The sequence below is a fragment of the Delphinapterus leucas genome, chromosome 4, assembly GCF_059928025.1.
Source record: "Delphinapterus leucas isolate spDelLeu-1000000601 "Yukka" chromosome 4, BTC_Dleu_Yukka2, whole genome shotgun sequence".
Classification (NCBI taxonomy): domain Eukaryota; kingdom Metazoa; phylum Chordata; class Mammalia; order Artiodactyla; family Monodontidae; genus Delphinapterus; species Delphinapterus leucas.
This window is the reverse complement of record NC_143132.1, coordinates 136,315,916-136,330,518: the sequence shown is the minus strand read 5'-3', so window position 1 is coordinate 136,330,518 and position 14,603 is coordinate 136,315,916. Positions and strand designations below refer to the sequence as shown.

Here is a 14,603-nt window from a genome sequence, read left to right as displayed (position 1 = left end):
TGGCTGCATGAGGAAAGTGAAAAATTCTTACCTAAGCACAGCTAAATTTTTTAATGTTTCTCCAACTCGAGGATGCATCCGACCCAGGCTGTCCTCATAAATCTTTAATGCTCTTTCATATAACGGCAAGGCCTCAATGTGTTTTTTCTTATTAAAAAAGAAACAATGGTCACTTGAACACACTGCGTTTCTGAAATTACTGTTAAGGTATTCTAGACTAAGCTGACCTACTTGGGTTAATAAGCACTTTTAAAAAGTTAATATCCTCCTATAAGATGTGGATAAACAGATTAATTTAGGAATAATAATGGGAGAAGCAGTATAATAAAAAGTCAGAAACTTCAGTTTTAGACTCGGCTTGGTAACCAATGACATTAATCCAATTATATAAGCACAAACCTGTTTTTGCTCACAGGGTACCATACCTGTTTTTCACTCATCACAGGCAAATGATAGAGCTTAAGAACAATATTACATATAGAGATGTAGGGAGTCTCCAGAATTTAAAAAAACTAAGCCTATGCAATGAACTAAACACTCAGTGTTTTACACTAAGAGGAAGGGACTATCTTACAAATATAACTTCAATAATTTCTCAAGTATTAAAGGGAACATTAGTAGATAACCTAAATGTCCTTTAATTATTTTTACTGTGCCAGATCTAATACATGTTTACCTATATTTCGTATGTTAAAACCATTCACTTAAAAAGAATTACAGTGTGGGAACTTACCATTTGGCTATAAAGAACAGCTAAGTTCACCAAGGCAGTAGCTACACTAGGGTGCTTTGGGCCAAAGGATTTCTGCCGGATTTCAACAGCCAGCTCATACAAAGGTACAGCTTTGTCAAGCTTCCCCTAAAAAACAAAAGTGAAATCTAACAAAAATATTAAAGCAATAAATACTTTCTGATCAGAGCTTGTTCCATAAATACAATTTTCTATGAAAAAGTAATTTTGAGGAAAAAAGTTCAGAAGCATTTCCTCCCAGTTTAATGGTTAAGTTTATAGATAACTGACATCAAATAGAACATGTAAGTACAGCTACACTGAATATGAAAACATTTTCTTTGATAACTCAGAAAGTCCTTTAGGATCATCCATTATTACTATTTCTGATGAAGTAAAAAGTATGTTTGCTACTGTACATAATTTAGAGATAGCATCAAAATAAGAACTTGTTTTCCACCAAATCCTTTCCAGATTATTCTTTCTTTTTTACTTGAAAGTTAGGCAGAAATAGCAACTATGGATCCTTCACACTAAAACATCAACTTCAGTACCAGGAGGACCAGCAAGGTTCCCACAAACAAAGTCTAAATACAGTCTAACTCTGTAACTGTGCTAAATGAAAGCAGACTTCTCTGCTTCTCTTTCTTCCCTTTTTTTTTTTTTTTTTTTTTTGAGAACAGCTATAAACACTCCAAATATCACTCAGGCTAGAACCCTATGGTAAAGAATGGTTACATTTAATTGCAAGCAAAGAAAAGAAAGAATGAAATTAAAATGGTCATTTAACCAGCTACAAGAGACTCCTCCTTCAGCCCTAACATTTGGGTGACTCGTTATGTTTCTGGTAGCTTAATACAGCAAACCTAATCCTGGTTGAATTTTAGAACTTCTGAAATGTAATAGAAGAATAAGTTCTAATTAGAGTGCTGACAAATGCATTTGTATTTAGAATGTATTTTTAAAAACTAAGCCAGTTAAGTCTGAAATAATATTTTTATTTATTTTTTAAAATTAATTTTTATTGGAGTATAATTGCTTTACAATGTTGTGTTAGTTTCTGCTGTACAGCAAAGTGAATCAGTTATACATATACATATATCCCCTCTTTTTTAGACTTCCTTCCCATTTAGGTCACCACAGATCACTGAGTAGGGTTCCCTGTGCTGCTGAACAGTAGGTTCTCATTAGTTACCTATTTTATACATAGTAGTGTATATATGTCAATCCCAATCTCCCAATTTGTCCCACCCTCCCCTTCCCCGCTTGGTAACCATAAGTTTATTCTCTACATCTGTGCCTCTATTTCTGCTTTGCCAGTAAGTTCATCTGTACCATTTTTCTAGATTCCACATAAAAGCGGTATTATACGATATTTATTTTTCTCTTTCCAACTTACTTCACTCTGTATGACAATCTCTAGGTCCATCCATATCTCTACAAATGGCACTATTTCATTCCTTTTTATGGCTGAGTAATATTCCATTGTATATATGTACCACATCTTCTTTACCCATTCCTCTGTCGATGGGCATTTAGGTTACTTCTGTGTCCTGGCTATTGTAAATAGTGCTGCAATGAACATTGGGGTGCATACCTCCTTTAGAATTATGGTTTGCTCTGGAGATATGCCCAGGAGTGGGATTGCTGGGTCATATGGTAGTTGTCTTTTTAGTTTTTTAAGGAACCTCCATACTGTTCTCCATAGTGGCTGTATCAATTTACATTCCCACCAACAGTGCAAGAGGGTTCTCTTTTCTCCATACCCTCTCCAGCATTTGTTGTTTGTAGATTTTTTGATGATGGCCATTCTGACCTGTGTGAGGTGATGCCTCATTGTAGTTTTGATATGCATTTCCCTAATACTTAGTGATGTTGAGCATCTTTTCATGTGTTTGTTGGCCATCTGTATGTCTTTGGAGAAATGTCTATTTAGGTCTTCTGTCCATTTTTGGATTGGGTTGTTTGTTTTTTTGTTATTGAGCTGCATGAGCTATCTGTATATTTTGGAGATTAATCCCTTGTCATTTGCTTTGTTTGCAAATATTTTCTCCCATTCTGAGGGTTGTCTTTTTGTTTTTTAATGGTTTCCTTTGCTGTGCAAAAGCTTTTAAGTTTAATCAGGTCCCATTTGCTTATTTTTGTTTTTATTTTCATTAATCTAGGAGGTGGATCATAAAAGATCTTACTGCGATTTATGTCAAAGAATGTTCTATGTTTTCCTCTAAGAGTTTGATAGTGTCTGGCCTTACATTTAGGTGTTTAATCCATTTTGAGTTTCTTTTTGTGTATGGTGTAAGGGAGTGTTCTAATTTCATTCTTTTACATGTAGCTGTCCAGTTTTCCCAGCACCACTTATTGAAGAGGCTGTCTTTTCTCCATTGTATATTCTTGCCTCCTTTTTCATAGATTAGGTGACCAAAGGTGTGTGCGTTTATCTCTGCGTTTTCTATTCTGTTCCATTGATCTATATGTCTGTTTTTGTGCCAGTGTCATACTGTCCTGATTACTGTAGCTTTGTAGTATAGTCTGAAGTCAGGGAGCCTTATTTCTCCAGCTCTGGTTTTCTTTCTCAAGATTGCTTTGGTTATTCGGGGTCCTTTGTGTCTCCATACAAATTGTAAAATTTTTTGTTCTAATTCTGTGAAAAATGCCATTGGTAATTTGATAGGGATTGCATTGAATCTGTAGATTGCTTTGGATAGTATAGTCATTTTCACAATATTGATTCTTCCCATTCAAGTACATGGTATATCTCTCCATCTGTTTGTGTCTTTGATGAAGTAATATTTTTAAATGTTCTACTCAGCTACTTGTTTAAAAATTAAATCACTATGATTTAAAAGCTCATAGGAATAGTCTATCCATCAGAAGATAAATTTTGCTAATAGCAATTATGGCTTAATTGGTATATTATAAAACACATGTAGGCATGCCAAGGATTACTTACCATTTTCTTATACAAGACTGCAAGATGCTTCACTGTATAAGCCAAAGAAGGGTGATCAGGAGCTAATGCTCGTCTCCGAATGTCTAAGGCTCTTTCATAAAGTTCTTCTGCTTTATCATACTGTTTCTTTTCATTGCATAGAGCCGCCAGATTATTCAAAGACTGGGCACAGTCAGGGTGATCTGGTCCTAGAACTCGCTCCCTCATCTCCAAGGAACGCTTCAGAAACTGGTCAGCTGTTCTATGAAAAAAAGCCACAAATGGTTTAAACAATTTATTCTCTAGAAGTGAGAATCCCTAGCCATAGTTAGGTGGAGAACTGAAGAACTTTTATTCTTAAATCCAAGATAGTTAAAATGAAGGATTCAGCTCAAAATCCTCTCCCCCTCTTTCCCACCCCCTCATCTCTTCCTGCCCTTTTCCAAAAACTAAAAATGCTTTCCTGATAGTGTGAAAGCCTAAAGTATCTGGACGATTGTCTCAATTCTCCACTTCACTTCTAAAAGACAAACCCATAAATAGTTTCCAAAACAAATTTTTTTATCTTTAAAAATTACTAGGCCAAACTCAAAACATTTTGGTATTCTTTCTTTCTCCCTTTGTAGTACTAAATAATTTTTAATAAAAGAACCCTTTGTGAAGTGGGCTAAATATTGTTGTGTTTTTCTGGTATCCAAAGTGTCAAATTTGTTTTATTTTTCTGACATACAAAGAAGTCCAAAAACACCTCGTTGTCATAAATATTAATGCCTTTGTGAGTCTTTATGCTCAAATAAACTGAAGAATAAAAATAGCAGCCATCTACATTCTTTAGTCCCAAGTTTGTTCTTATGTGAGATCTTATGTACAATATCTACACAAACTCACTTTTCATAAACATATAAAACATACTAGGGAAGCTAGAGAATAACTTTTTAGTTACTAAAGAAACAATGTGAAAGGAAACAGTAGAGAAAATGTCATGGTCCTTGTTAAGTGTGGCCATGTTCATAACATATCATACATGAAATTTGGCATGGTTTCTATCAATTTTTTCTAGCTTAGCTTGACAGAAATGTAAAACAGCTTTGTATCTAAGAGACAAAATGGATACCTGTTTTCATTATTAACACCATGGTACTCACTCCAGGTTGTTCTGAAGATAGTAGAGCACACCCAGTTCATTGAGGGTCCGAGCATTGTCAGGTGTATCCTTACCTAACGTGAGCTCTTCTAACTGTAGAGCCCGTCTACGTAAAAGGGCAAATCCATACTGCAGCAAACACAAGAAATTCACAACAATCACCAAGTAAGTGCAATCTTTGATTCTGAAGCAATATACTAGGGTTCTGAAAAAATCCTCTCTCCTTTTTTTTCCCTTTAAAGTAGATTACAATTACTTTAAGTATCATACTGAATTAATCTAATGATTTATGAAAATATATATACTTCCATGTAGCATCACATTCTTAAATTCATTAAAAAACTATTTTGTGAAAATAATTATGAGATTATTTTAGCAAAATGAACTGAATCCCAAAGTGCTTCAAAAAGATTAGGAAACAATTAACATGCATATATTTATTAACCCTATTACTAAACATTTAAATATCGGGTACTTAAAATTGCAAATAGCACTTGCAACTAGAAGACAAATAAGTCCTGGAGCTCAAATGTACAGCATAGCGAATACAAGCAAAAATACTGTATTAAAATCATCAAACTTGCTAAGAGACTAGATCTTAATTATTCCCACCACAAAAAAGAAATGATAATTATGTGATGTGATAGAGGTGTTAGCTAACGCTATGGTAATAATCATATTACAATATATAAATGCATCAGATAAGCATGTTGTACATCTTAAATTTACACAATGTTAGATGTCAAATATATTTCAATTTAAAAAATTGCACATAGCATTTTAAGTTAAAACAAACAAATATGCTATATTTAAATTTTACTAGCAGCTTAGATAAATGAAAAATTTTTTGCACTCAAGGGTAATAATTTCTTGGCATTTGAATCTAACATAAAGTGTTTACTAATTTTTTTTTATTCTGTTTTCCAACCCTTTAAAGAATTGATACAGCTTTTAAGTCCATCTTCTAAAATCTTAATTAACTTTAAATTAACTGAATAGTTCTACTTTTTAAAAATTAAAAAAAATCCCCAGATTTATTGATATAATTGACATATAATATTGTGTAAGTTTAAAGTGTAAAACATGATGATACGTATGTAGTGTAAAACTATTACCACAATACATAGTTCCACTTTTTAAAAGTCTACTAATTTGTACTTCTCAGTGATACTAATATTTAAACGTGTATTATAAATACGAAAATGTTAATCAGTACTTCTGTAGAAGTCACTTTAAAATCTAAAGTTCTTAAATATGTGAGGTTTATGCATCTACATTATGATATTCAGAGATGTTCTAATTCCTTTTTGTTCAAAACACAACACAAAAGAAATCTGCATTACCAAGTTGCCTTTTCTCCTTGTAGCTTTCTGACGAATTTTAAAAGATTTTTTTCTAAAATGTTCAGCTTGTTCATATCTTAAAAAAAAAAAAAAGTCAAACGAAAGAAACATATGTCCAAAGTGTCATACTTCAGTGAAATGAAACCACCAGTGTAAAGTTTTTTTGGCTAAATACAGCATTATTTCTAGAAGTGATAGTCATATGGAATTAAAAATCTTTAACAAAAACTTTCATAAAACAAAATCTAACAAAACAAATCTAGTCCTCCAAGTAGCTGACATTTAACTGTTTTTAACTGATTGAACTCATTTTGAATCTCTAAAGGGTGATCTAACTAAATGAAAATCCAAAACTTTAGTTTGCTATATCAGCTTCCACACAGGTTATTTTTTTGTCAATCAGAAATGTGAAAATCACACAAAATCTGTGTGAAACAATACTTCTAGAAGTTAAAAGAAAAAATTCCAATATGTATCATTTCTGACTGAGCAAAACAAATGATTTCACATAGAGGAAGAGATATCATTCGGAGGGATTATTATACTAGGGATCAGCAAACTTCTGTAAAAGGCTAGATAGTAAACATTTTCAGGCTTTGTGGGTCCCGTGGTCTCTGTTGCAAATACAAAACTGCTGTTGAAGCATGGAAGCGACCACAGACAGTATGTAAAGGAAAAAATGTGGCTGTGTTACACTACAACTCTACGTCCCAAACAGGGGACCTTCTGGACTTGGCATGTGGGGGACAGTTTGCTGTCCCCTGTATTAGTAGTACACTCAATATTACAGAGTTAGCGAAGAAGCCCGGTTTCAAACCTAACTATATGACTCCAAAGTCCATGCTCTATCCTTTGCACATCTTGAAATAGAGATGAATCTTGTAGTTCTAATATTTTGTTCACCCCCCAGACCAAGAATAATATTTGAACATGGTGGATTCGAAAGAATATAAGGAAAATATGGGATATGGAAAAATACACAGCCACAAAACAAAGCCTCCCACATAAGTACATTAAGAGCTGTAACTCCCTGTCATAAAACCAGAGAATTACCAATTGAAATCTTACTTATTTTGTTTCTGGTACAAAGTTGCAAGTGCTTCAAGTTCGCGAGCAATATGTGGATGGTCCGCACCATAGGCATTTTCTGAGATTTCCAATGCCTGTTTATATAGCTGTTCAGCATTGCCAAACTTCTTCCACTGCACGTACACACTCGCTAGTTGGTGGAGGGACTGAGCTACTTGTGGGTGATCTGGATCTAAAGCTGTTTCTCTAATTTCTAGAGACCTCTGCAAAGGCACCACAGCCTGGGGGAAGAAAAAGGTTAAAGGCCAATTAAAGTGAGTGAAATGCTGTAAGATCTGATTAGCACAACAAATAAAAGCTGCATTAACTCCTAGGAAGGAGAGAAGAGTAAACATGAAAACCCACAAGGTCTCTAACTCCCTGTTGAAGTTACCTGACTGAGAAGGCCTAGATCCTTGAGAAATCGCCCCAGGGTTTCATAAAGGTCAGCTAAGCAAATCATGCTCTCCTCGCCTTCACAGTTTTTCTCATACTGCTTCAATGAATCAAAGTATTCTGCTGCCATCGCGCTTTTGTCTTTGCCAACAAACTGCCAGTAACTCAGCAACTCAGCAAAGTGTCCTCTGTTGCAACAAATAACAGTAATTTAATGAAAAAGAAACTTTAAACCCCACTATTGAGTGAAGATGCCATAATTCATATCAAGCTATCGATAGTTTATTAGTAGGCTAGTCCAGTGTAGTGAAGTAAGGGTGTAGACTGGAACTGCCATCTGAGTCCACAGCAGCCTAGCTGTGTGCTCTCTTACACCTCATCATCCTCATCTGCAGAAGAGGCACACCGACACCACCTGCCTCAGGTGTTACTGTAAGGAGATTATGGCCTGTAGCAAGTACTCCATAGTGTTGGCTGTTACCATTAATATCATTATGGTTACTCACCAATGGAAACCTATCATAACCCTGTTTAGACATTTCATGATACGCAGTCAACAGCTGAGTTCACCCCAAAATTATTTTAAATGATAGAAATCAGAACAGAAGACTAATGAAACACAGGCAAACTGTCAGAATATCTGCTTTGTATTTTCATCAAGGAATTGAATGATAAAAGTAAGCTTATTCATCTATTGATGGTATTAAGAAGGATGGGAGAGATGGTAAACTAAAGGATGAATCTGGTTTCAAATGAAATCATGAAAAGCTAGGATGAGATCAGAAATAATCTATAAGGTGAAACAAAGAAATCTGAGAGAGTTCACTAAGAAGTAAAACAGATTATGCATCTAAATTATGAGAAGTGGGTACGAGGGGAAGATGGCGGAAGAGTAAGACGCGGAGATCACCTTCCTCCCCACAGATACACCAGAAATACATCTACACGTGGAACAACTCCTACAGAACACCTACTGAACGCTGGCAGAAGTCCTCAGACGTCCGCAAAGGCAAGAAAGTCCCCATGTACCTGGATAGGGCAAAAGAAAAGAGAATAAACAAAGACAAAATGATAGGGACGGGACCTGCACCAGTGGGAGGGAGCTGTGAAGGAGGAAAGGTTCCACAAACTAGGAAGCCCCTTCGTGGGCGGACACTGCAGGTGGCGGAGGGGGAAATCTTCGGAGCCAAGGAGTAGAGCACAGCAACAGGGGTGCGGGGGGCAAAGCGGAGAGATTCCTGCACAGAGAATCGGTGCCGACCGGCACTCACCAGACCGAGAGGCTGGTGTGCTCACCAGCCGGGGCGGGCAGGGCTGGGAGCTGAGGCTCGGGCTTCGGTCGGAGCGCAGGGAGAGGACTGGGGTTGGCGGCGTGAACACAGCCTGCAGGGGGTGAGTGCTCCACGGCTAGCCGGGAGGGAGTCTGGGAAAAGTCTGGACCTGCCGAAGAGGCAAGAGACTTTTTCTTCCCTCTATGTTTCCTGGTGTGCGAGGAGAGGAGATTAAGAGCGCTGCTTAAAGGAGCTCCAGAGACGGGCGTGAGCCGTGGCTAACATCGCGGACCCCAGAGACGGATATGAGACGCTAAGGCTGCTGCTGCCGACACCAAGAAGCCTGTGTGCGAGCACAGGTCACTATCCACAACCCCCTTCCGGGGAGCCTGTGCAGCCCGCCACTGCCAGAGTCCCGGGATCCAGGGACAACTTCCCCGGGAGAACGCACGTCGTGCCTCAGGCTGGTGCAACATCACGATGGCCTCTGCCGCCGCAGGCTCGCCCCGCACTCCGTACCCCTCCCTCCCCACGGCCTGAGTGAGCCAGAGTCCCCGAAGCAGCTGCTCCTTTAACCCCGTCCTTTCTGAGCGAAGAACAGACGCCCTCCGGTGACTTACACGCAGAGACGGGGCCAAATCCAAAATTGAGCCCCTGGAGCTGTGAGAACAAAGAAGAGAAAGGGAAATCTCTCCCAGCAGCCTCAGAAGCAGCGGATTAAAGCTCCACAATCAACTTGATGTACCCTGCATCTGTGGAATACATGAATAGACAACGAATCATCCCAAATTAAGGAGGTGGACTTTGATAGCAAGATATATTATTATTTCCCCTTTTCCTCTTTTTGTGAGTGTGTATGTGTATGTTTCTGTGTGAGATTTTGTCTATAGCTTTGCTTCCACCATTTGTCCTAGGGTTCTATCCGTCCATTTTTTTGCTTTTTCTTTCTTTGAAAAAATTTTTTTTCTTAATAATTATTTTTTATTTTAATTACTTTGTTATTTTATCTTTATTTTATCTTCTTTCTTTCTTTCTTCCTTCCCTCCTTCCCTCGCTCGTTTTTCTTTCTTTCTTTCTCTCTCTCTTTCCCTCCCTCCCTCCCTCCCTCTCTCTCTCTCTCTCTCTCTTTCTTTCTTTCACTCTTCTTTTTCTCCCTTTTATTCTGAGTGGTGTGGATGAAAGGCTCTTGGTGCTGCAGCCAGGAGTCAGTGCTGTGCCTCTGAGGTGGGAGAGCCAACTTCAGGACACTGGTCCACAAGAGACCTCCCAGCTCCACATAATATCAAACGGTGAAAATCTCCCAGATATCTCCATCTCAACACCAGCACCCAGCTTCACTCAACGACCAGCAAGCTACAGTGCTGGACACCCTATGCCAAACAACCAGCAAGACAGGAACACAACCCCACCCATTAGCAGAGAGGCTGCCTAAAATCATAATAACTCCACAGACACCCCAAAACACAACACCAGACGTGGACCTGCCCACCAGAAAGACAAGATCCAGCCTCATCCACCAGAACACAGGCACTAGTCCCCTCCGCCAGGAAGCCTACACAACCCACTGAACCAACCTTAGCCACTGGGGACGGACACCAAAAACAACGGGAACTACGAACCTGCAGCCTGCAAAAAGGAGACCCCAAACACAGTAAGATAAGCAAAATGAGAAGACAGAAAAACACACAACAGATGAAGGAGCAAGATAAAAATGCACCAGACCTAACAAATGAAGAGGAAATAGGCAGTCTACCTGAAAAAGAATTCAGCATAATGATAGCAAAGATGATCCAAAATCTTGGAAATAGAATAGACAAAACGCAAGAAACATTTAACAAGTACCTAAGAGAACTAAAGATGAAACAAGCAACGATGAACACAATAAATGAAATTAAAAATACTATAGATGGGATCAACAGCAGAATAACTGAGGCAGAAGAATGGATAAGTGACCTGGAAGATAAAATAGTGGAAATAACTACTGCAGAGCAGAATAAAGAATGAAAAGAACTGAGGACAGTCTCAGAGACTTCTGGGACAATACTAAAGGCATCAACATTCGAATTATTGGGGTTCCAGAAGAAGAAGAGAAAAAGAAAGGGACTGAGAAAATATTTGAAGAGATTATAGTTGAAAACTTCCCTAATGTGGGAAAGGAAATAGTTAATCAAGTCCAGGAAGCACAGAGAGTCCCATACAGGATAAATACAAGGAGAAATACGCCAAGACACATACTAATCAAACTGTCAAAAATTAAATACAAAGAAAACATATTAAAAGCAGCAAGGGAAAAACAAGAAATAACACAAAAGGGAATCCCCATAAGGTTAACAGCTGATGTTTCAGCAGAAACTCTGCAAGCCAGAAGGGACTGGCAGGACATATTGAAAGTGATGAAGGGGAAAAACCTGCAACGAAGATTACTCTACCCAGCAAGGATGTCATTCAGATTTGATGGAGAAATTAAAACCTTAACAGACAAGCAAAAGCTGAGAGAGTTCAGCACCACCAAACCAGCTTTACAGCAAATGCTACAGGAACTTCTCTAGGCAAGAAACACAAGAGACGGAAAAGACCTACAATAATGATCGCAAAACAATTAATTAAATGGGAATAGGAACATACATACTGATAATTACCTTAAATGTAAATGGACTAAATGCTCCCACCAAAAGACACAGATTGGCTGAATGGATACAAAAACAAGACCCATATATATGTGGCCTACAAGAGACCTACTTCAGACCTAGAGACACATACAGACTGAAAGTAAGGGGTTGGAAAAAGATATTCCATGCAAATCCAAACCAAAAGAAAGCTGGAGTAGCAGTCCTCATATCAGACAAAATAGACTTTAAAATAAAGACTATTAGAAGAGACAAAGAAGGACACTACATAATGATCAAGGGATCAATCCAAGAAGAAGATATAACAATTGTAAGTATTTATGCACCCAACATAGGAGCACCTCAATACATAAGGCAAATACTAACAGCCATAAAATGGGAAATCGACATTAACACATTCATAGTAGGGGACTTTAACACCCCACTTTCACCAATGGACAGATCACCCAAAATGAAAATAAATAAGGAAACACAAGCTTTAAATGATACATTAAACAAGATGGACTTAATTGATATTTATAGGACACTCCATCCAAAAACAACAGAATACACATTTTTCTCAAGTACTCATGGAACATTCTCCAGGATAGATCATATCTTGGGTCACAAGTCAAGCCTTGGTAAATTTAAGAAAATTAAAATTGTGTCAAGTATCTTTTCAGACCACAACGCTATGAGACCAGATATCAATTACAGGAAAAGATCTGTAAAAAATACAAACACATAGAGGCAAAGCAATACACTACTTAATAACGAAGTGATCACTGAAGAAATCAAAGAGGAAATTAAAAAATACCTAGAAACAAATGACAATGGAGACACGACGACCCAAAATCTATGGGATGCAGCAAAAGCAGTTCTAAGAGGGAAGTTTATAGCAATACAATCCTACCTTAAGAAACAGGGAACATCTCGAATAAACAACCTAACCTTGCACCTAAAGCAATTAGAGAAAGAAGAACAAAAATACCCCAAAGTTAGCAGAAGGAAAGAAATCATAAAAATCAGAACAGAAATAAATGAAAAAGAAATGAAGGAAATGATAGCAAAGATCAATAAAACTCAAAGCTGGTTCTTTGAGAAGATAAACAAAATTGATAAACCATTAGCCCAACTCATCAAGAAAAAAAGGGAGAAGACTCAAATCAACAGAATTAGAAATGAAAAAGGAGAAGTAACAATTGACACTGCAGAAATAAAAAAGATCATGAGAGATTACTACAAGCAACTCTATGCCAATAAAGAGGACAGCCTGGAAGAAATGGACAAATTCTTAGAAATGCACAAACTGCCAAGACTGAATCAGGAAGAAATACAAAATATGAACAGACCAATCACAAGCACTGAAATTGAAACTGTGATTAAAAATCTTCCAACAAACAAAAGCCCAGGACCAGATGGCTTCACAGGCGAATTCTATCAAACATTTAGAGAAGAGCTAACACCTAACCTTCTCAAACTCTTCCAAAATATAGCAGAGGGAGGAACACTCCCAAACTCATTCTACGAGGCCACCATCACCTTGATACCAAAACCAGACAAGGATGTCACAAAGAAAGAAAACTACAGGCGAATATCACTGATGAACATAGATGCAAAAAGCCTCAACAAAATACTAGCAACAGAATCCAACAGCACATTAAAAGGATCATACACCATGATCAAGTGGGGTTTATTCCAGGAATGCAAGGATTTTTCACTATACGCAAATCAATCAATGTGATACACCATATTAACAAATTGAAGGAGAAAAACCATATGATCATCTCAATAGATGCAGAGAAAGCTTTTGACAAAATTCAACACCCATTTATGATAAAAACCCTGCAGAAAGTAGGCATAGAGGGAACTTTCCTCAACATAATAAAGGCCATATATGACAAGCCCACAGCCAACATCATCCTCAATGGTGAAAAACTGAAAGCATTTCCACTAAGATCAGGAACAAGACAAGGTTGCCCACTCTCACCACTCTTATTCAACATAGTTTTGGAAGTTTTAGCCACAGCAATCAGAGAAGAAAAGGAAATAAAAGGAATCCAAATCAGAAAAGAAGCAGTAAAGCTGTCACTGTTTTCAGATGACATGACACTATACATAGAGAATCCTAAAGATGCTACCAGAAAACTACTAGAGCTAATCAATGAATTTGGTAAACTAGCAGAATACAAAATTAATGCACAGAAATCTCTTGCATTCCTATACACTAATGATGAAAAATCTGAAAGTGAAAGCAAGAAAACACTCCCATTTACCACTGCAACAAAAAGAATAAAGTATCTAGGGATAAACCTACCTAAGGAGACAAAAGACCTGTATGCAGAAAATTATAAAACACTGATGAAAGAAATTAAAAATGATACAAATAGATGGAGAGATATACCATGTTCTTGGATTGGAAGAATCAACATTGTGAAAATGAGTCTACTACCGAAAGCAATTTACAGATTCAATGCAATCCCTATCAAACTACCACCGGCATTTTTCACAGAACTAGAACAAAAAATTTCACAATTTGTATGGAAACACAAAAGACCCCGAATAGCCAAAGCAATCTTGAGAACGAAAAACGGAGCTGGAGGAATCAGGCTCCCTGACTTCAGACTATACTACAAAGATACAGTAATCAAGACAGTATGGTACTGGCATAAAAACGGAAAGACAGATCAATGGAACAGGATAGAAAGCCCAGAGATAAACCCACGCACATATGGTCACCTTATCTTTGATAAAGGAGGCAGGAATGTACAGTGGAGAAAGGACAGCCTCTTCAATAAGTGGTGCTGGGAAAACTGGAGAGGTACATGTAAAAGTATAAGATTAGATCACTCCCTAACACCATACATAAAAATAAGCTCAAAATGGATTAAAGACCTAAATGTAAGGCCAGAAACTATCAAACTCTTAGAGGAAAACATAGTCAGAACACTCTGTGACATAAATCACAGCAAGATCCTTTTTGACTCACCTCCTAGAGAAATGGAAATAAAAACAAAACTAAGCAAATGGGACCTAATGAAACTTCAAAGCTTTTGCACAGCAAAGGAAACCATAAACAAGAGCAAAAGACAACCCTGAGAATGGGAGAAAATATT

The 14,603-nt window shown here is 37.5% G+C and overlaps 1 protein-coding gene across 4 annotated transcripts in view; it reads right to left on the bottom strand.

Moving 5' to 3' along the window:
• The window catches only part of NPHP3 (nephrocystin 3), a 55,412-nt gene that overhangs the window by 6,407 nt on the left and 34,402 nt on the right, over window positions 1–14,603 (bottom strand). For 3 of the 4 annotated variants that reach the window (XM_022582506.2, XM_022582505.2, XM_089911143.1), the window contains exons 20-26: window positions 7,609–7,798; window positions 7,215–7,456; window positions 6,147–6,222; window positions 4,805–4,932; window positions 3,681–3,921; window positions 734–859; window positions 32–147 (exon numbers count right to left, since the gene is read on the bottom strand). In XM_022582506.2, coding sequence (XP_022438214.2) covers window positions 32–147; window positions 734–859; window positions 3,681–3,921; window positions 4,805–4,932; window positions 6,147–6,222; window positions 7,215–7,456; window positions 7,609–7,798 — 1,119 coding nt within the window. Of the gene's footprint in view, window positions 1–31; window positions 148–733; window positions 880–3,680; window positions 3,922–4,804; window positions 4,933–6,146; window positions 6,223–7,214; window positions 7,457–7,608; window positions 7,799–14,603 lie in introns of those variants that run through there. The other variant, XM_089911144.1, reaches the window with a different exon arrangement.